The 22,004-nt window shown below is 39.9% G+C and overlaps 1 protein-coding gene across 2 annotated transcripts in view; it reads left to right on the top strand.

Moving 5' to 3' along the window:
• Positions 1-22,004, top strand: part of Mapk1 (mitogen-activated protein kinase 1) — a 67,107-nt gene that overhangs the window by 35,959 nt on the left and 9,144 nt on the right. For both annotated transcript variants that reach the window (XM_050123000.1, XM_050122998.1), the window contains exons 3-7: positions 1,211-1,400; positions 7,045-7,161; positions 9,884-9,998; positions 10,243-10,374; positions 19,518-19,627. In XM_050123000.1, the coding sequence (XP_049978957.1) occupies positions 1,211-1,400; positions 7,045-7,161; positions 9,884-9,998; positions 10,243-10,374; positions 19,518-19,627 (664 nt within the window). The remainder of the gene's footprint in view (positions 1-1,210; positions 1,401-7,044; positions 7,162-9,883; positions 9,999-10,242; positions 10,375-19,517; positions 19,628-22,004) is intronic.

Below are 22,004 nucleotides of genomic sequence, written 5' to 3'. Positions count from 1 at the left end.
TGGAAAATCTTAGGTGTTATCATTTCCAGCCCTGTTGTGCTTGTTATAATAGTGAAAAGGGAAACAAGCAAGCATTCACACGAGGAAGTGGGTACACCTGCTGGATCAGTGCCTTCCAGACAGTCCTAGTCTGCTCCTCTTTCAGCCTCAACTTCCGGTCTTTAAAATGGGTAAACTGGGCCTCCTGGTCTTTTAAGCCCGGATCAGCTCTGACACACGTAATTGCATTACATTACACGTATTATACTGGAGGTCAAGACTGCTCTAGAAGATCCCCTTGTAGTCTGCACCACTAGGGAATGGCAGCTCCATGTCTCCAGTCAGATTTTTCCACTTTTAAACAGCTCTGTTAGCAGGTGGTGTGGTATTTTAAGTGAAATGCCTCCTGCTGCCACCACTTGTTAGTCTTGGTTTACCTTTTGTCATGGAGCCTCTTGTAGATGACAAGTTTGGTTTGGCTTGGGTTTTGGGTTTTTTAAGACTGTTTCTCTGTGTGGCCTCATCTGTCCTGGAGCTCTGTAGACCAGGCTGGCCTTGAACTTAGAGATTCGCCTGCGTCTTTCTCCACCAAGAGCTGGGTGGCACCACTGCACACCACAGTATAATTTTTAGAAGAAATGATATGTCTTAGCTGAAATTTTGGGTGCTTAAGTAGTAGCTATGCAGCAAAGGAAGAAGAGAAAAATCCAGTATCATCCCCTTTTTCACACTGCTTCCTTTAGTCTTATATATGTATCAGAATTTAACAGTAGTCAATAAGGAAGAAGGGCAGAGATTGGACTTGGACTCAGGGGCAATGTCATTTCTAGGTCTGTGAAGATAATGGTGCAGGAAGTAAAGAAAACAAGTGTCATTGCACATTGCTTCTGGGCCAAAAGAGATGAATGTTGATGTTTGTTGACCGCCACGCTCTTTAAGCTTTGGAGGCAGTTGGCTGATAATGGACAATTTTGGAAAGGAGGGAAGTTGAGACTTCAAGATTGGCCAATATTCTGTTTCAAGTCTCAGTTTAGGCCCACATAGGGCAGAGATGATGTATATTCTCTTTCATGAGAGTGTACCCATGTTCTCTTCTTTTTCTCCTTCCCATTGATGACCTTGCTGTATCGGAAGCTGTATGGGAAAAGGATTAAGAGAAGTTGAATTTGTTTTTGGTGCTTTGCTTAAGTATGACCAACTGTTAGATGTTTTACCTTAACCTGTAAAACAGATATATAGTACAGGACCTCATGGAGACAGATCTCTACAAGCTCTTGAAGACACAACACCTCAGCAATGACCATATCTGCTATTTTCTTTATCAGATCCTGAGAGGATTGAAATATATCCATTCAGCTAACGTTCTGCATCGTGACCTCAAGCCTTCCAACCTCCTGTTGAACACCACTTGTGATCTCAAGGTCAGCTAAGTCGATTACTCTTAAGAATGACACATACTTTTAAAAACAACTTGTGTTTGAGGTATTGTTATTTATATTTAAAACTACCAGAAACACAATATTGTATAACAAAAACACAAGTACACAGTATTAGTCTTGTTCCTTCTTTAACCCACTCTTCTTTTCCAGAGATAGTAGCCACTGTAGCAAGTTAGTAGCCCTTACGTGAGTGTGTATGCTTACATATTTTGTATATAGTGTCATGTGCATTGTTTTTGTTTTTTAATCCTTTGTATCAAGAAAATAAAGCAAGGTTCATGGTATTATACAGCTTCTCGCTGAGATGAATATAATCTTAAGTGTTCAATAATGTCAGGAATGTTCACATATGCATCAAATCCCAGCACTAGGAGGCAGAAGCTAACAGATCTTTGGAAGTTTAAGGTCCACCTGGTGTATATGACATGTTCCAGGCTGGCAAGGAAAGAAGAAGAAAGATATGATAGCGAACATTGACAAAGATGTAACTGGAGATTTCTCGTCCTGCCTGGTCCCACAGCTGCTTTAAAATAATCTCTCAGTGGTGTAATATTCATTACATACTGTTTGGCCTGTTTGCTCAGGCTTATTATTAACTAGCTCTTACAACTTAAATTAACCCATCTATTAGTATCTATTAGTTTATATTTTATCATGAGACTTGTGACTTATTACTTCACATCTTGTTTCTCTAGCAGCTGCTGGTGTCTCCCTCTACTCAGCTTCCCCCCCCCCCTATTCAGTTTGGCTTTCCCACCTAGCCATATTCTGCCTTGCCATAGGCCAAAGCAGCTTTATTCATCAGTCGGTAAAAGCAACATATTAACAGCATATAGGAGGGCATCTCACATCACAAAAAGTCTTTTTGAGTATGTACCTTAGTAAAATGAAAATAATGTGTCCACACAAAAACTTGTGCATAGGTATTTATGGTAGTGTAATCATTGTCACTGAGAAATGTAAACAATCCAAATGTCCAGGTAATTGTGGATAATATGTGGTAGCTCTATATAGCGTTTATAGTTGAGAGCATTAGGGGAGACAGTACTAATTCATTAAAGTTTTTTTATGTTGTTAATTGTTTGAGGTTGCATAACTCTGTAGCTGTAATATTAAAAACTATAGTATAGTATACTTTAACTATGTGTAGAATATCCCAGTAAAGAAATTTTTAAAATATATGTAGATGAGTAGGAATAATAATTTCTTGAGTTTTCAGTTAAATGAACATTCTTATGTAAAGCTTTGTTAGATAGGCCAAGCCAAGATGCTGAATATCTGCCCCTGAAAGTGGAAAACTGAGAGATGGAAACCCAGCAGACAGTATATATTTAACAGCATACGCTGCATCTGGCCATAGAAAATAATATTCATTTACAAAGGAAGATGGTAATGTCCATATTAGCCCTCCAAGATGGAACCGGCTTTTATTATTGAGGGGCTCTGTTGGACATAGAGTGTCATAAGCAGGAAGACCAGAGGAATAAAAGTCAAAAGCAATGGATAAGTTATGAAAAGTACTACATCCTTTTCCATTTGGGGCAGCACTAGGGATTGGGCAGTCGCTGATAAGCAAGAGAGATCGGCTGAAAATGAGATATGGACAACCTTTATGTAAAGTTTGCTTTTTATTGTTACTTTGAGACATGGTCTCACTGTGTAGCTCAGGCTAAGATAATAGATTTATACCGCCACACCCAGCAAGGTAGAGTTGGGCCCGATCCCAAACTCTCCATTCTCCTGCCTCATTCTCTTCAGCTTTTTATTATTGGCATGCTCCACAATAGCTAGCTAGCTTCATTCATTTTTTTTTTCTTTTCTTTTTTTNCCGAGACAGGGTTTCTCCGTAGCTTTTGGTTCCTGTCCTGGAACTAGCTCTTGTAGACCAGGCTGGCCTCGAACTCACAGAGATCCACCTGCCTCTGCCTTCCGAGTGCTGGGATTAAAGGCATGTGCCACCACCACCCGGCTTTCACTCATATTTTTAAGGTGTGTATCTGGAGTATATCATTCATACAGAGAGCATTCAAGTGTAGTTTTTCCACTGAGATTCTTATTTGCCACAGCAAGCATATGCATGCCGAATAGGCTGTCCGGTAGTAATATTTATATGCCATATGAGTTAACAATAGTGGAAAGGTGAGTCACCTACTCAAGCTCTAGAGTACGTCAAGTAGTACCGCATTGTGGAACTTCAATGGTGATCCTTTGTTTCCCAGGTCCACAGAAACACATAAGGGGTTTAAAAATTATTTACAGCTTCTGTTGGCATATTTTCTGTGGGACAAAAAATGGGAGATATGGTCATTGTTTGCAAAACAGAACTCACAGAGTTATCAGTGAGCATTACCATAGCCTGTTTGATTGCAGTTACACCTGTAAAGAAAAATACAAAATGAAACATGTTTTTATGAACATTTACATAGTTCAAAAGGTGGTCAGATGGGAATGCTGAAATTTATAGGGCCTTTTATGATTCTTAGGCTGCACTAGTTGTCTGGCTTCTTTTATAGAGTTATTCTGATTATTACTAGGGCTTTATCTGTAGCTGTGATAGACTTGTTTGGATTTTGTTGTTGTTATTTTATTACTTTGCTGATTTGGTTCGTCTTCAGTAGTGTGATATTAAGAAAACTTTGTTGCCAGGCATGGTGTTCCATACCTTTAATCACAGCACTCAAGAGGCAGAGGCAGGCAGATCTTCATGAGTTCAAGGCCAGCCTGATCTACAGAGTGAGTTATAGCTACACAGAGAAACCCTGGCCTGAAAGAAAAGAGGGAAGGAAGAGGAGGGGATATTTGTGGCTGGACTGAGTGGTGAGCTTTGCTTGAAAGTGAATCATAAAATGAAGCATTTAGCTCTGCAAAAGAGAAACACTATGAGTCACACATGTTGAAAAGTTTAAATCACTCAGAAATGAATGTATTGGTAGTAGTCTACCATAGAAAGTGGCTAAGACATGGGGAAAAAAATCATTTATTTATTGCTTTTTGTTTGTTTGTTTGAGTCTTAACTACCACAGTGCCTCGTGCTGGAAACCCTTCATGTAAGGAATTGGTTGATAGGACTTTTTTTTGAGACTGCATCTCACTGTGTTGCTCTGGCTGACTTGAACTCACAGAGCCTCCTAAGTGCTAGGACTCGTGTTCTGCTACACCTAGTGGTAGAAAAGACTCTTAAGGAAACACATAGAATGGAAACAATGAAAGCCTCAAGATCATTCAGACAGAATTTGGAACTTAATTGTATTCTTCCTCGAAAGTGATAACTGGGGGCTGGTGAAATGGCTCAGGTGGATAAAAGCGCTGCCCAAGCCTGACAGCCTGAATTTGATCCCTGTATTGAACAGTGAAAGGAGATAATCAACTCCTAAAAGTTATCTCCTGACCTCTATATACACACCATAGCACAGACACATCTTCATACAGACACATAATAGTGAAAATAACAGCTGGATTAGAAATGTAACTCATTGGTAGAGTGCTTTGATAGCCTGTTTGGGAACCAGTCACCATCAGGGTTATAATCTCATTGGCAAGCAAGCTGTATGCCAGGTAGACTGGAGTGGGCATTTCCCTGTGGAATTCCCAATTCCCACAGGAGTTCCTCACTCTCTGCCCTTCATGAGAACCCACATGAGAAGTAGCCTGCAGGAGAGTTAGCAACTTGTCTACTTCTTTTGATAACATTCTGTAAAATAAATGTGCTGCTTCTTGGATGTTGTACTTGAAGTAAACAAGAGGCTCTTTGAGAACAAAGGCCTACAAAGTGATCTAGAGGAAGATATTTGTGCAGTGGGTAGGGGCTCTTTGCTTATCTTTCTCAATTACTGATACACTCTGGGCTGTCTAAACAGAGATGGAGGTCCAAATTGCTATGTCCTATATCTTTTAGACTTGCTTTTCCTTTGTTGTCCTACTTTTATAGCCAAAGTTCAGGCCGTTGGGTTTTCTTGTGTTCTCTCTCTCTCTCTCTCTCTCTCTCTCTCTCTCTCTCTCTCTCTCTCTCTCATTAAACTCATTTTCTTGGATCTCAAAATTCTCTGGCAAAATTTGGTCAAATTGTTTTTATTAAAAAGTACCAGTTTTGAAAACGAATAATTTAAAAATGCTATGGGCCACAGAACATTCGCCTTTTCTTGTGGGGGTTTTACAAGGTATTTGTTATCATTAACCAGTCTTTTACTGTTGAACTTAAGTGCCAGCCCTTGTTTTTTAGCTGACTTAATACAACGAAGCCTCCATATTAATCTGTTTTCCAAATAGTCTTGTACTGTACTGTGTCCCATCTGTTAACTTGTCTCTTTCTTGCATTGGTTTCCTGGGGACCAGATCTTTTTATTTATATTGACCTAAGTAGAGTATCCTTGCATTTTATATTCTTTGGGGTCTGTAAGGACGCCCACCTAAGTGGCACCACAGTGTTTAGACAGCTGGATGATGAGAGCCTTGGGAGGTGCTCCTGGGAGTCAGCATGTGAGAAGCTGGTTGCCATACGTACTGAGCAATGGTGAACAACAGGATGGCCCAGTGATAAAGCCAGATGACCTGCATTTACTATCTGGACTCACATGATAGGAGTGAATCACCTTGTGCAAGTCATCCTCTGACCACCACCTATGACACATGCATATAGTACAAAAATGAACATCAGAACGAATGATTTCTCTTAAGTACATGAAAGCTGAAAAACTGTCAGGATTGACTATGTGAAAAGTAAGGAAGTGAGAAGAATTTTTGGAAATGAAACAAGCAAAAAAATATTTTTTTAAGGGCAGAAATAGAGGAGTTTGAGAAGTAGGGCAGGGCAGACAGATTAAGGAGCAAATCATCAGCGATTCTGTAAGCTACAGTGGAGAGGAGAGGAGAGGGACTCTGGGTGGGGTTGGTGGTTTGATTTCTGTGCATTGTAATATGCGGATACCCAAGGAGGCCAGAAGAAAGTCTCAGATCAGATCCCTTGTAATTTATAGGCAACTGTGAGACACTTAGTGTGGATATTACTCTGCAAGAGTAATCTATGGTTTTTTCACTATCGAAAAACACATCTCGGGGCTGGAGAGATGGCTCAGAGGTTAAGAGCATTGCCTGCTCTTTCAAAGATCCTGAGTTCAATTCCCAGCAACCACATGATGGCTCACAACCATCTGTAATGGGGTCTGGTGCCCTCTTCAGGCCTTCAGGCATACACAAGACAATATTGTATACATAATAAATAAATAAATACTGTTTTAAAAAGGAGGAAATCAGTTGTTTGGTTTTTAAAAAAAAAAAAACAAAAAAACAAAAAAAAAAAAAAACACATCTCTCTAGTCCCCCTAAAGTGGCTTTTCTCAGATCACCTAAGTGAGAGTGCTATGTACTCACACTAGCTGACAGTGATGAAATCCAAACATGTCAGATTATGACCTATTAAATTATCATTTAGCCTGTTTCTTCACCTCTAGCATGTGTCTTGTCATCACTTCAGAATAATGAGTTTGTACTTTCCAGAAAGGTGTCTGACGTAGTGTTGGTAGCATGCACTTGTTATTCATGTCATTGCTCTTGTCTTTTCATTTTCGTAGTGTTTTGATATTAGCTCTTTGGTGTCTCTAAAAAGGTATCCCACTTTTTTCTCCCTTAGATCTGTGACTTTGGCCTTGCCCGTGTTGCAGATCCGGATCATGATCACACAGGGTTCTTGACAGAGTATGTAGCCACACGTTGGTACAGAGCTCCAGAAATTATGTTGAATTCCAAGGTAAGAAAAAAAACTATAGCTATAAACCGTGGTCTTCATCCTTCAGTCTGCTATATCTGGCCACAGCCAGAATGCTGTCTTAGTCTTTCTCAGAATTAACTTTTGGGCCTTAGGTTTACCATCTTCATTCATCGTAACCATAAATGTCTGTGCCCTCCCTTATCTGCAGTACTGAGGCATTACCTATAGCTGCTTCCACACCTGCTTTTATGTTGTTACAGTTCTAGTAATTCTTGTTTTTGTATGTTCCAGAGCTGTTTGTCCTACAAACTTCAGTTTGCCTGATAATGAAGAATTTCTCTTCAGCAAAATTACTGGGTGTGGAAAAAATAGGAACCACTGTGGACTCTTGAAATTACAGGGTAGATAGTTGTATTTCAAAATGAAGCCCTTCCTCCTCTTCACTGAGTTGCTGTGAAGAGTAGATACAGGTCTTCCAAACTCTGCTAACAAAACCTGGATCTTGGAAGTCAGGCGATATAGCACAACACTCAGGAGGCAGAAGCTGGCAAACCTCTGAGTTCATGGTCTCAAGTTCAATCTGGTCTCCAGAGCGAGTTCCAGGATAGCCAGGGCTACACAGAGAAACCCTGTCTCAAGAAATAAAAATCCAGCAATCTGGATCGTGGTAATATGTGGTAGCACATACCTTTGTTTCTGGCATTAGGAGGCAGGGTAGGCTGATCTCTATGATTCAGCATAGCAAGTTTTAGGATAGCCTAGACTACACAGAGATCTCTCAGAAAACCAGAAAAGGGAGGAATGGGGAGGGTGGAGCAGGGAGAAGCGGGCAGACATAATCCCAGCTCTCAGGAGCAAAGGTAGAATTGCCACAAGTTTAAGGCCAGCCTGGGCTGTTAAGACCTTGTCACAAATAACAAACATGACTGAAAAAAAAAAATGAAGTATATATGCATTTTTTCTTAGAAATATAAGCCAGTAGGCAAACTTGAGGGCTGTTTAGGGTGTTGAGATTCCTTCCATTTGGGTTTGTTGGGGTTTTCTGGTAGGCTTTTTGTTTTTGTTGTTATGTGTCTATGATTCTTAGGCTGAATTATAGGCAGTGGTATGAGCTACCCAATATGGCTGTGAACCAGTCACGGCATCTTAGCACAGCAAATACCCGCTCTAACCCATGCTATTGGTGAAGCATGTGGCATCATCTCAGGACTTGACTTCTATGTCATGCGTTTAATGTGTATGCACAGAAACGATGCTAACTTCAGTATATTAGAAGGCAAAGCTATTTGTACTGATGACAGGTGATGTTCATGAGCAGTTTCTGGGTCATTTCTAGAACACTGCAGTTAATAGTAATTGGAGGGAAAAGAGTTGTAAGGTTTTCTTTTCATCAAACTCTCAAATGCTTTTCTTACTCTCCTTTGGTAGTAACATAACTGTCTTCCCTTTTGTGTTTTGGTGTTCTTTATTATTTATTCTCTTGAATTATAATCTATTCTGTCTGGGATGTAGCCCTCTCCCCAGCACCCTTGGACAGTTTCCTGCTGTTCTCTGACATCGGCTGCACCAGACTAGACTGTTTTACATCCCCCCCCTGCCCCAGACCTGGAACAGCCATTTCTCTCAGGAACCCAGATTCCTCTTAATTTGTATGTGTTATTGTTTAGGGTTTTCATTGTTCCCTTTATTTAGCTTTGGCCCAGAGCAGTGGGTATTTTAAACTACAAGAGTTTCAGAAAGAATTGCTTAGAATTCTACCTGTTGTATTGTTACTTCAGGGACCAAGTCCCTGGTTCTCTAGTTTCCCAAGTCAACTCATTCTTCAGTTTTACTGGTTGACTCCTTTTCCCTCTTTGTTGTATATATTTCTCTTTCCATTTATTTCTGTACCTAACATTTTCTATGAAATTCAGCTTGTTTTCCTTATAGAATCATCTTGCACTATTGTTAACAATAAAATAAAGCAATTACATGATTTTTAACAACTTTAAAAAGAAAATTTATACCTAAGAAACAATAGAGAAGGTGAGAATGTTGGCGCCAACACCACCACTAGAGATGGAGCTCTTCTCAGCCTGATTGATATTAATATTTTTATTCTTTATAAAATGGATAAAATTATTCTAAAAATATAGCAGTGTTCTTATGAGTTTATTTATAACGTCATAAAGACGAGTTAAGTGACATAAACTGAGTATTACTACCCCACCCCCTACCCCGATTTCTTTGGAGTGGGATTGGGGGTGTTTTTTGCTTTTACTTTTTTTAATATTTATTTATTATGTATACAATAGTCTGCGTGTATGCCTGCAGTCCAGAAGAGGGCACCAGTCCTCATTACAGATGGTTGTGAGCCACCATGTGGTTGCTGGGAATTGAACTCAGGACCTTTGGAAGAGCAGACAATGCTCTTAACCTCTGAGCCATCTCTCCAGCCCTTGCTTTTACTTTTTAAGTGTTTCTCTGTGTAGTCCTGACTGTCCTGGAGCTCACTCTGTAGATCAGGCTGGCCTTGAACTCACAGAGATCCTCCTGCTGCTGCTTCCCAGGTGCTAGGATCAAAGGCGTACACTACCACCCTCCAGCAGCATTTCTGAAAGCCAAATTATTGTGTTTTATTCTATGTCTGTGTGTTTTGAAATGGGAGTCCCAAAGATGTTCAGACTCTGGTCTACCACATGGTTATCAGATAAGAAGATTTCATTGTGTTCTTATGGACACCACAGTCTGTTACTTTGTCTTCTCTCCTTTTCTGTTACAGGGTTATACCAAGTCCATTGATATTTGGTCTGTGGGTTGCATCCTGGCAGAGATGCTCTCCAATAGGCCTATCTTCCCAGGAAAACATTACCTTGACCAGCTGAACCACATCCTGGGTAAGTTCTTGAGCATGGTTAGATGAGACTCACTATAGATGTTGCGTTGTTGATGGTGATGATTTGTTTTGTTTTAATCTCCAATTTAAAAATATTAAGATCTTTTTGTGAAAACTTGTAATGAGGGGTGATTACCAGGCATGATAAGAAGACATTAAGTGCAGAGTCCTTTCTGTGCTGTAGCTGGTGTATGTAGTAATTTGTTCTTACCTTGACAATTAACAGTTAATATTCTGTCTGATAGGTATTCTTGGATCTCCATCACAGGAAGATCTGAATTGTATTATAAATTTAAAAGCTAGAAACTACTTGCTTTCTCTCCCGCACAAAAACAAGGTGCCGTGGAACAGGCTGTTCCCAAACGCTGACTCCAAAGGTAAATCTGACTTTAGTGATGTTTTTCTGTTTACATTCTCCTATGTGCAGATATCTAGTTTGGTCAGCACCATTTGTTGAAGATTTTTTTTTTTTCAGTGTATAATTCTGACTTCTTTCTCAAAAATCAGATGTCTATAGGTGTGTGGATTTAAGTCTGGGTCTTTGATTTGATCCCGTTTAGAGCTTGAAATAAGAGATTGTGCTATCTCAGGAAGTTCTTTTATTTTTTTTTTTACTTATTTTTTTAATCCCTTTTTAAAATTGATTTTTATTGAGCTCTACATTTTTCTCTGCTCCCCTCCCTTCCTCTCTCCTCCCCCCCCCCCCTTAGTCACCCCCCAAGGTCCCCATGCTCCAAATTTACTTAGGAGATCTTGTCTTTTTCTACTTCCCATGTACATTAGATCTATGTAATTCTCTCTTAGTGTCCTCATTGTTGTGATAATTTTTTTCTTAAGCTTAGCTTTAGGTTTGCTTATTAGGTTCCAACCTGAAATATCAGCAAATTAACTTGTAACTATTCAGAATTCTTTATTTAGAAAGTGATGTACTGGAAAGATGTTTCCTTGGATAAGATTGTGGACCACTCTTGTAAAGAACCTGATAGTTTTTTATATCAGTCTCTATGCCAAGTGGTGTTGACATTGTTAGAACTAACTACTAGAGTGCTTTTTCTCCCCTTCCTCCCTCCCCCCCACACACACTCAAACACACACACAATTAGTTGGTGTAAGTAAACAATGTAGAAGAGAGGATCTGAACAGGCCAAGGAGAAGGCAGCTCACAGCTTGCCGGCATAACACTGCTTATCTTGTGTCTTATGACCAAAAAATATCCATACACAATTTACCTAAAATTTATGCTTTTAAACAATTGTAAACTCTTATAAATTCTTGTAATAGTTTTTAAATTGCAGGAATATTTTTAAAAGGTGAAATTTGTTTCCTAACATTGTTTTATTTTTTTTAAATAAAAATAAACCTTTATTTAAAAAGCTAAAACCACTAACAAAAAAGGAAACAAGAAGAAACATAATTTCAAAGTAATTGGATTAAGAGGTTCTGCTTAGTGTCTAAAGTGTAAAAGACAAACCATAAAAAAGTCTATAATCAGCTGATACTATTTTATTTCTAACATTGCTTTCTTAAATGTTATTGTTCATAGTATTGTGTCTGTTCTTTTCATGTTAGTATGTAGATCTGACTTATCTTTAATGGTTTTATGTGTTGGGAGTTTAGGATTTCTTGAAGTTTTGTTCTTATTCTGTCCCTCCCCATTTACAGCTGGGGATGGGGGTGAGTGAGTTCGCATTCTCGCACTCTGGTAGTCTTATAAGAGGAGGACAACCTTAGATATCGTTTCTCAGACACTGTCTACTTTTTTTTTGACAGTGTCTCTATCTGGCTAGGAAGCCCCAAGGATCTGCTTATCCTCCCAGCCATTAGTGAATTCTGGGGTTGAAATCAGGTCCTCAAACATTCTACCTACTGTGCTGTCTTCCCCTAGCAACATGGATGGGCCCAAGTTAAGGTTCAGAAATAATTGCTTATAATTTACTTTGGTTATAGGAGAAACTCTCTGTTTTCATCTCTGATATAGCACAGTTTGTTATTGTAGATAATGAATAATGAGAATCTCAAAATAACTTGTGGGGAGAGCGCATTTATGACAGGATCTTTCTGTATAGCCCAGGCTGACCTTGAACTCAAAAGTTACCCTCTTTCCTCAACTCTCAGTTTCTGGGGTTACATTCATAGGCCACCTGACCTAGTTCCAAATAGCTTTTAGTGTTTTGCTGTGGGTATAACAAAATCATATATGTAGAATCATACTGTTATTTGTTAATTTTGAAAATTAGAACTTAACCCATATGACACATTACCTTCTTTAAAAACATTTATTTTTTTTTTTTTTATGTGTTGAAGACAGATAACCTGCAAGAATTGGTACTCTTCTTCCACCATATGGGTTCCAGGATTAAATTTAGGTGGTCAGGCTTGGCCGGTTGCTAACCCTAACACATTACGTTTAGATTGGATTTTCAGAATTGTTCTCTTAGATAGGCTTGTACATAAGAAGACTTGGTGATTCAGATACAAGTTGACCTGTTCCTAGACTCACCCTTTGTCCCCTTACTCTTTATCTACAAGCTTTTGGTTTCTATTAGATTGCTTGAATCTTTCATCTTACTTTCCTTAACTTAAAGTCATACAAGAATCGATGCCATTAAAACCCAGGAAATTAGCTAGGTGATGGTGGCTCACACTTTAGTCTCAGCACTCATGAAGCAGAGGCAGGCAGATCTATATGAGTTTGGTACCAGTCTAATCTCCAAAGTGAGTTCCAGGACAGCTAGGGTTACACAGAGAAACCCTATCTCCAAAAATAAAGCAGCAACAACAATTAAAAAAGGAACAAAACAGAAAATGAAACGAGTGGTGTAGTATGCAGCTATAATACCAGAACATGGAAGGCTCGAGCAGGAGGATAAGTTTTGAGGCCAGTTTGAGCTACATAACAAGTCTGAAGGAAGCCTGGGAAACCCTGTCTAACAATAACAGCAAAACCCAGGAAGTTAACCTAGAAGTTTACCTGTTAGGTGACTCTAAAGCGTGGGAGGTGGAGAAATGGGCCTTGATAGCACCGAGGACAGTAGAATAGTGTGCAACTGGAGCACAGCTGCAGCCCACACACTAACTTGAAACTACTTATTATCTCATTGGTAATAGTATTTATATCATAGGATTATGTGAAAATTCATAATAATACTAGTTGTTTGTAACTCTGGATTCTAAGATCCCACAACTAAAACTTTCTCGTTTATGTATTTTGAAGATCTTTACATATCAGTAGCTTTATAAATGTGCATAGTGTTAAGCCGGGCGGTGATGGCGCACGCCTTTAATCCCAGCACTCGGGAGGCAGAGGCAGGCGGATCTCTGTGAGTTCGAGGCCCGCCTGGTCTACAAGAGCTAGTTCCAGGACAGGCTCCAAAACCACAAAGAAACCCTGTCTCAAAAAACCAAAAAAATAAAAAAAAATAAATGTGCATAGTGTTCTCTTGTAGGGAATACCTTTAAGCATCCTTATTCAGCCTCATAATACATGTTGAAGCTCACGTGAGTTACATTTATTATATTTAACTGTTGAGCAAGCCACTCCAAAACTTGGGACTTGGAATAACAGCCAGGTAGTTGTTGATTTGGCTGGTTCAGCGAGGCAGGGAGGATCCAGGTGCCCTCTTGTAGAGTGGTCCAGGGTGGCCTTGCTGTTGGTGCTCACTCTTGTTGTTTCTCCTCGCTATGATAGACTAGACTAGGCTTCTGCAGAAGAAGGCATCAGAAGCAACAAGATCTTTTTAGAAACTAGGTCTAACCATGATCTGTCACACTTAGTGAATTAAGTCAAAGTATACTGTTAGCTAGTACAGAATATAGGAAGAGGGCTGGAGAGATGGCTCAGAGCTTTAGAGCACTGCCTGCTCTTCCAAAGGTTCTGAGTTCAATTCCCAGCAACTGCATGGTGGCTCACAACCATCTGTAATGGGGTCTGGTGCCCTCTTCTGGCCTGTAGGCATACATGCAGACAGAGTACTGAGAATATTATATACATAATAAATAAATCTTTAAAAAAGATAACAAGAATTGATAGAAGCAATTGCAAAGGGTTGTGTTCTGTTTAATCCCAGAGAAGTTGTTCATTTGTTCTGTATCACCCTGGCTGCTGCAGCCCTGGACACAAAATCGACAATAAGAACCTACCTGCAGGGAGCTAATAGCTCTGATTTATATAAAAATGACATAAGAAAATAAATGAATGATAAGTATAATAATAATCTATAGAAAAGGGTGTTATTAGACATAAGAGAAAGTGCTCGTCTTTACAGTGTATGAACACTGAATGATGAGTGAGTACTCTCCTTTCCCTACCCATAAAACAACAGCAAAAACCAGTGTATCAAAATAGCAGATATTGAGAGTTGAACTTATTTTCTGGTTAAGGCTGTGGGAAATAGAGCAGAAAATAGGTGGGTTGAGTCTCTGTGGAGGGAAGTTGGGCAGTTTTGCTTGGATCTTTTGTTCTAACAATTCTAGGTACTCATCTTTTGGTTCTGCCAACATTGAGAGTGGATGTGTATTTAATTTGTTTAGTGGTTTTTGTATTTTTTTTTTTTTTTTTTTTTTTTTTTTTTGGTTTTTCTGTGGCTTTGGAGCCTGTCCTGGAACTAGCTCTGTAGACCAGGCTGATCTCGAACTCACAGAGATCCACCTGCCTCTGCCTCCCGAGTGCTGGGATTAAAAGCGTGCGCCACCATCGCCCGGCTTAATTTGTTTAGTTTTAATTAATAATGAAATTGAACGGCAGGCAGATCTCTCACCAACTTGGTGTACAGAACGAGTTCTAGGACAGCCAGGCCTACACAGAAAAACCCTGTGATGGGGGATGAAGTGAATTTTTTTACATGGTTGTTGAAAGTTTTTTAATGCTGAATCTTTTGAGCCAGTAATGCTGCAAGTTTCTTCTTCAAAGGAGTCGTAGTTTAGAATTCTCTTCAAGGTGACTTCAGTGAGAGGGAAACAATTATTATAGCAGATGGTACAGCTAGTTGGAACTTTATTTGGAGTACATTTGGTTTAAATTATTGCTCATGCATGAAAATGAATTCCTAAAGAATCAGTGATCAGGTGCAGTTTTAATGATGCTGTGAGTTTTGAGAGGTGGCTCAACAGTTAGAGCATTAGCTACTTTTGCAGAAGACCCAGGTTCAGTTCCCAGCACACACATTGCTGCTCACAACCACCACAACTCCAGTTCAAGGGGATCCAATGCCTCTTTTGACCTCTGAGAATACCAGGCACACATGTGGTACACATACATGCATGCAAGAAAAACATTCATACATAAAATAACAAATCTTAAAACAGCTTTTTTTTTTTTTTCTTTTTTTTTTTTTTTTCCCGAGACAGGGTTTCTCAGTAGCCTTTGGTTCCTGTCCTGGAACTAGCTCTTGTAGACCAAACTGGCGTCGAACACAGAGATCCGCCTGTCTCTGCCTTCCGAGTGCTGGGATTAAAGGTGTGCACCACCAACCACCCGGCTCCGGCTCAGCTTTTTAAATCATACTGTTGAAAACAATATTGGGGTATTCCATGGTTTTCTGAATTCTTCATGTACTTTTTTCCTAAGCTTTAAACACAAATCAAGAAGGGCTGGATATAGATGATTCAGTGGTTAAGAGTACTGTCATTCTTCCATAGGACCCAGGTTTGATTCCCAGCACCCACATGGAATTGTAACTCTAGTTCAGGGGATCTGACACCTACTGGCTTCTGTGGGCACCAAGTATGCACTTGGTACACAGATACACTTGCAGGCAAAATATCTATACACATAAATGGATAAATATTTTTAAAAAAAAAATAAGAAAGCAAATATGAAAAAATAAATTTGGTCGCATAACATTTAAAATAATTTAAAGCCAGCAAGATGACTTTTCTGTCAAGTCTGACAGCCTGAGTTTGATCCCTTGGACTACATAGTAGGAGAGAAATAATTCATGCACATTGTCCTCTTGACACTCACATGTACCTTGGCATCCTTGCATATGAGCTTGCACACACATTCAAACAAAAATTTTAAGTATGTTTAAGGTTTAAAACATTAGACTGATTAGTTATGGAGATACAGAGAATACGTCTAAACTGAATAGCATTTAAAGCAGTCTGACAGTAACTGTAATATGGAAGGGAGTACACCGCAATGGTTACTTTTAGAAAGAACTCTGTCTCTCAGTCAATGAATATCAAATATTTGGGAGTCTTTTAAACTCTGATATTGTGTATGTGAGTTGGAATCATAAGCTAGCATGATGTTAGTGCCACAGAGTTGCATTTATTCTGGAACTCAGTCACCTCAAACTAAAGACTGCTTTGAATGTTGCTTAATCTGTGGCCTTTGAAAAAAATTTTTTTTAGAAAATGGAGACCGGTCCATATATGTAACAAATAAGTGCCTAAGCTTTCCTATGATGAAATTTGGAGGTAGAGACAAGAATCTTTAGAAACTGGCAGGTTAGTTAACCTGGTGCATACAGAAATGAATAGAAAACTCTGTCTTTTAAACAGGTAGAAGGGGAGGGCTGAACTTAATGTTGTATACCTGTGGAGACATTAACAGTAGATTTGTATACTTGCACTCACACCAAGCCTGGGAGGGGGGTGTGATTGAAACAGTAAGACATCTGTAATACAAAGTGGAGACAGAAATGGCTGGACCACTGGAGGGGCATGACTCGTGATATGAGCTCAGTGGGGAAGGTTGACTGAGTAGGGAGAAGTCCAGGGATATCACTTCTGGGAACAATCAGCAGGAGGAGATCCATAGTCCATCAGTTGAGTAGGCTCTTAAATCAGGAGAAGGCTGTTGAAGGATTTGATGGGGTAGAAATTCTGAAGTTTTATAGTGTAGCTGAATAGTGTGTTGCTCAGACCCTAGTGTCTTCCTCACCCCAGGACTCTGAAGGTTCCATGCAGTTAGAACTACATTCATATACTATTAAGAGTATTATTACATCACCATATACTTTCACAGCACTGAGGCACTGATCACTATGACTGCCATCACTAAGATGCCATCCCTGGGTTCCTCCACTACGAAAACTTCACAATAAAAATGTTGGGTGCAGGGAGCTGGAGAGATGGCTCAGTGGTTAAGAGCATTGCCTGCTCTTCCAAAGGTCCTGAGTTCAATTCCCAGCAACCACATGGTGGCTCACAACCATCTGTAAAGAGGTCTGGTGCCCTCTTCTGGCCTCCAGGCATACACACAGACAGAATATTGCATACATAATAAATAAATAAATAAATAAATAAATAAATAAATAAATAAATATTTTTTAAAAAATGTTGGGTGCAGGGAAGAAAACTTTGACAAAACAGCAAAGTCCTCTCTTTATTAACTCCTAAACTCAGTACAAGTCTTTGTGCTATTCTGTGTGAAGAAATATGACATCTATTTAAGAACATTTCCGCTATATTTGGAATGCATCAGCTTTCTTGAAAAAGAGTATTCATGCACTTATTGGAGCTGTGGTCTGAATTAGCCACTTTTAAAAATGGATCTGTAGTGGTGATTTTGAGGCAGTCTTGCTGTCTTTAAACATTATTCTTTTGCATCAGTTCTCAAAGTAGCATGTCTTCACTAAGTTTTAACAGCTATAAAGGGGTTCTGAGGTCAAAGGTGTGAGGAGCACTGTTACCATGGCAGTTTTGAAAATTAGTTGGTTTTCTCTGGCCCTGTTCAAGTTGAAGTTGCAGTATTGATCCAAGATGAGTATTTAAACAGACCTGGAGAACTAGTTGGCTTGCCCAGGATGTGGCAAGAATAAGGATGGGCAGGGCAAAAGAACGGAAATCTGTAGTGGCATTTGTATTTTAATAAATAAAGCTTTCCTGCAGATGAGAAAAGTAAAACAGCTACACTGGCCAACCTTACAAGCCAGGCAGCAATGACACACCCTTTAATCGCAGTTGTAGACAGAAGTTTCTTTCCCACTTGGTCCCACAGGAATTGGCTGGCTATGTATATATAACCTTTGAAAGTACTAGAAAATGTGGGAAGGTATCAGTGATCCTAGTCAGATATAATCTCAGCTTCCAATGGGATATTCAGTCTTTAATGGAAAATAAACTGTGGAAGAAAACATACACATGGTGTAGGAGGTCCTTCTGTTTATGTGTTGCTTTCATTGGTTGAATAAAGAAACTGCCTTGGCCTTTTGATAGGGCAGAACTTAGGTAGGTGGAAAAGACAACTGAATGCTGGGAAGAAGGGCAGCGTGGCAGACGCCATGGTTCTCCTGTCTGAGATGGACGCTGGTTAAAATCTTTCCGGTAAGCCACAGTCACGTGGCGATACACATTAATGGAGATGGGTTAAGTTAATATGTAAGAGTTAGCCAATAAGAAGCTAGAGATACTGGGCCAGGCAGTGTTTAAATGAATACAGTTTCTGTGTGATTATTTCGGGTATAAGCTAGCAGGCCCCCTCCACTCCTGTAACATACACACAACTTACATGATTTGTGCTGAATAGTAACCACAGATCTCTGGTGTGGGAAGATGCTGCAAAACAGTTTAGGGCTCTCAAAGCCCCTAGTTGGCAGCTGCCAAGGGAGAGCCAGCTTTCTTCAGGTAAGTTGGCCATGCTTACATGCTTGCCCCACACACATGCATATCAGTAACAAAAAAAAATTGGCTTTGGAGTGAATCTAAGAGAAACACTTTGTCCTAACTGTGTGCATGTGCGCACAAATACATATGCTCACATTTTTGTGTGAGTTTGTGTGGAGGTTAGCATCTGGTTCTCCAGTTGCTTTCTACCTTATTTGGATATGTGAGTATAGTATATGGATGTCTGTACGCATAGCTGTATGGGTGATGTTGCTTAATTATATGTTTGTGGAGGCCAGAGGCCTTTGCTGGACTTTACTGGACCTGTAGCTAACCAGTTCAGCTTGAGTGACTGACCAACAAGCCTCTCGAGTCTATTTGACTCTGCCTCCTTGCTCTGGTAATCCCACTCTTGAGCCTGGCCTTTTTATGCAAGTTCTGGAGATCCAAACTCAAGGCCTGTGGTTATAGAGGCCATATCCCCAGCTCTATACTTTTGATATCTACAAAGCTGAGTAACATAGGAAATGTCAAAGTTTAGTAAGCAAAACTTTACTCCTTTGGCTGTCCATTCCTCTTATTTGAGTATTAGCATCTGTGATTGTTGTGTGGTCAGCATTTATGTTTACATAGTCACAAAAGATTTACAGTAAGGCTAGAGAAATGCCTAAGTAGTTAAGAATACCAGCTGCTCTTCCCAGAGAACTCAGGTTCAACTTCCTGTACCCACATGGCTGCTCACAATTATCTGTAACTCCAATCCCAGGGAGAATCCAATTTCCTCTTCTGACCTCAGTGTACATTGCCCTCAGATGATGCACAGCATGTATGTAAAACACCCATATACCTGTTTTTTTAAAGAGATTTAACAGTGATACCCCGCTGTCTTAAGGGTCAGCTTAGTAGGAGATGGAAAACATTTGCTAATGAGCTCTGCTTCTCACCACTGTAAAATCTTTTCTCTTTGTAGCTCTGGACTTACTGGATAAAATGTTGACATTTAACCCTCACAAGAGGATTGAAGTTGAACAGGCTCTGGCTCACCCATACCTGGAGCAGTATTATGACCCAAGTGATGAGGTAAGAGCCCATGCTACTAAACAAGAGATGTTTGTTTAGTAGTCAGCAGAAGCTTTAGCCGTGCCCTTGTCAAGATTTTCCGAGGAACACAATGCCATGCCCATCTTTTCTCCCTGAGGCTGAGCACTGTCAGGCACAGCGGATAAAGCATTGCATGTAGAGGAGGACGACTGCACCACTGTGGAGCATGGAAAGAGGAAGGTGGGACCGAGACAGCTTATAAATGAAAGTGTTTCATTTGGAGCTCATAGTTCCAGAGGTTAGAGTTCGTGATCATCTTGGCAGGGGCACAGCAACAGGCAGACACAACACTGGGGTAGTAGGTGAGCGCTCACATCTTGAGACAAAAGCACAAAGCAGAGGGAGGTAACTCAAAAGCCTTCTGAAACCTCAAAGCCCTTGACACACCTCCTCCAACAAGGCCACAGCTTCTAATCCTTCCCAAATAGTTCCACCAACTGAGGACTAAGTATTCAAGCATGAGCCTATGCTTCCCACAGCTAAAATTGGAATGGCTTGTGGCAGAAAGAGATAGATGAATTATGTCCTGAGAGTTGAGGGTGAAGAGATAGGCAGTCTTCTGTTGTGACAGCAAGTAGAGTTAGTCAGCCAGTGACTCACACTGTGACCTCATGACTCTTCCCATTGTGCCATTCCAATGAATCCAGAGGTAGATGTGATAGCTCCTGAGAACAGACTCATATACTTTATACCATGCTTTCTCCAGAGCAGACCCAGTGCCTTGCTTCTCTGGATCCCCTGGCCAGCTCCAGTTTAAGCTTTGTTCATTTAAGGATAACCAAAGAAGATACAAAGTGAATTAAAATTTTAGGTTTTTCTACTTGGGGACTTCTATGCATAGAAAACAAAACCTGTTCTTAATGTAGGAAAAAGCAAGTAGAGCGTTCAAATTAAGATGCAAAAGACAAACATAGCTAAAAATGATAAAATGGAAGAACGTAGAAATAAAGATGTCTTAGGGTTTTATTGCTGTGAAGAGACAGCATGATGTCAGCAACTCATATAATGGAAAACATTTAATTGGGCTGGTGTACAGTTTCAGAGGTTCAGTTTATTACCATCATGGTGGGACTTGGCAGCATACAGACATGGTGCTAGAGAAGGAAATGAGAATTCTGTCTGCTTCTTGATCTGCAGGCAGCTGAAGTGAACTGTGTCCCATACTTGAGCATCTGAGACCTCAAAGCCCACCTCCACAGTGACACACTTCCTCCAAAAAAGGCCATGCGTCCTAATAATAGTGCCAAGCATTCAAACACATGAGTCTGTGGAGGCCATTCCTATTCACAACATAACACAAAATGTCTTTTTTAAGTGATGTTCCCTTCCACATCCAAGACCACCCTTCAAGCACTTGAGGCAGCTTGCAACATACCTACAGTGTGATGACAAAGAAGTCAGTGGGAACTCAGAGAGCTCAGACTCTCCTCAGTTCCTTGAACTGGGTATTTCTTTCCTAAAGTGCTAGTGTTATCCTCAAACAAACCGAGGCAGTACATGACATGCATAGGATGCTTTGTGTGGTCCTGCACGCTCACTGTCCTTGAGGGACAGATGTTCTCTTGAGGATGGGAATTCTTTTCACATGGGCAAAATATACAGTATTTGTGACCATGTATGAGGATTAAGTACTACAGAAGATCTGGCGGTCTAGGTAAATAGTGATTGATAGCTGACATCATTGTCTGTCATTTTAGTCCTGTAATATTTTGGTTGTAGGCATTTAACATAAAAATATCGGTCAAGTGATGGTGGCACATGACTTAAATCCCAGCACTTGGGAGTCAGAGACAGACTGAGTTCTGTGTTTGAAAACAGCCAGGCTACACAGAATAACTCTGTCTTAAAAAAAAAAAAAAAAAAAAAAAAAAAAAAAAAAAAATGGGGCCAACAAGATGGTTCAGTGGGTAAATGCAGCTATTCCAAGCTCCAATGAAAAATCTTTTCAAGAAATCAAATATGGTGCTAGGGTATTGTTCACTTGATCTTGTTCTCACCTATCATGCATGTAGTTCTGATATCAGTCTCCAGCAAGGCATAAAAGAACATGATGGTCATGTAAGCTCTAATCCCAGTGCTCTGGAGATGTGAAAATCAAAAGTGAAAGGCTTCATAGAGAATTTCAGGCCAATTTGGGATACGTGCGTTCCTGTCTCAGGTGGCTAGCACTTATAATCAAAGTATTGAGGAGGCTAGGGCAAGAAAATTATAAATGTAAAACCAAACTTGACATAAAGTAAAACTGTGTCAAAAAGTCTTTAAGTTAGGATGAATAAAATATTTCCTGCCCAGTTTTATATTTTTCTATATCTAATTTTTTGATTGTTTTTATTTTATATACATTGGTGAGTAAAGT

The sequence above is a fragment of the Alexandromys fortis genome, unplaced genomic scaffold (assembly GCF_014885135.2).
Source record: "Alexandromys fortis isolate MF-2015 unplaced genomic scaffold, M_Fortis_MF-2015_v1.1 scaffold_219, whole genome shotgun sequence".
Classification (NCBI taxonomy): domain Eukaryota; kingdom Metazoa; phylum Chordata; class Mammalia; order Rodentia; family Cricetidae; genus Alexandromys; species Alexandromys fortis.
The sequence above is the reverse complement of the archived record's forward strand: the minus strand, read 5'-3'. Positions and strand labels throughout refer to the sequence as shown.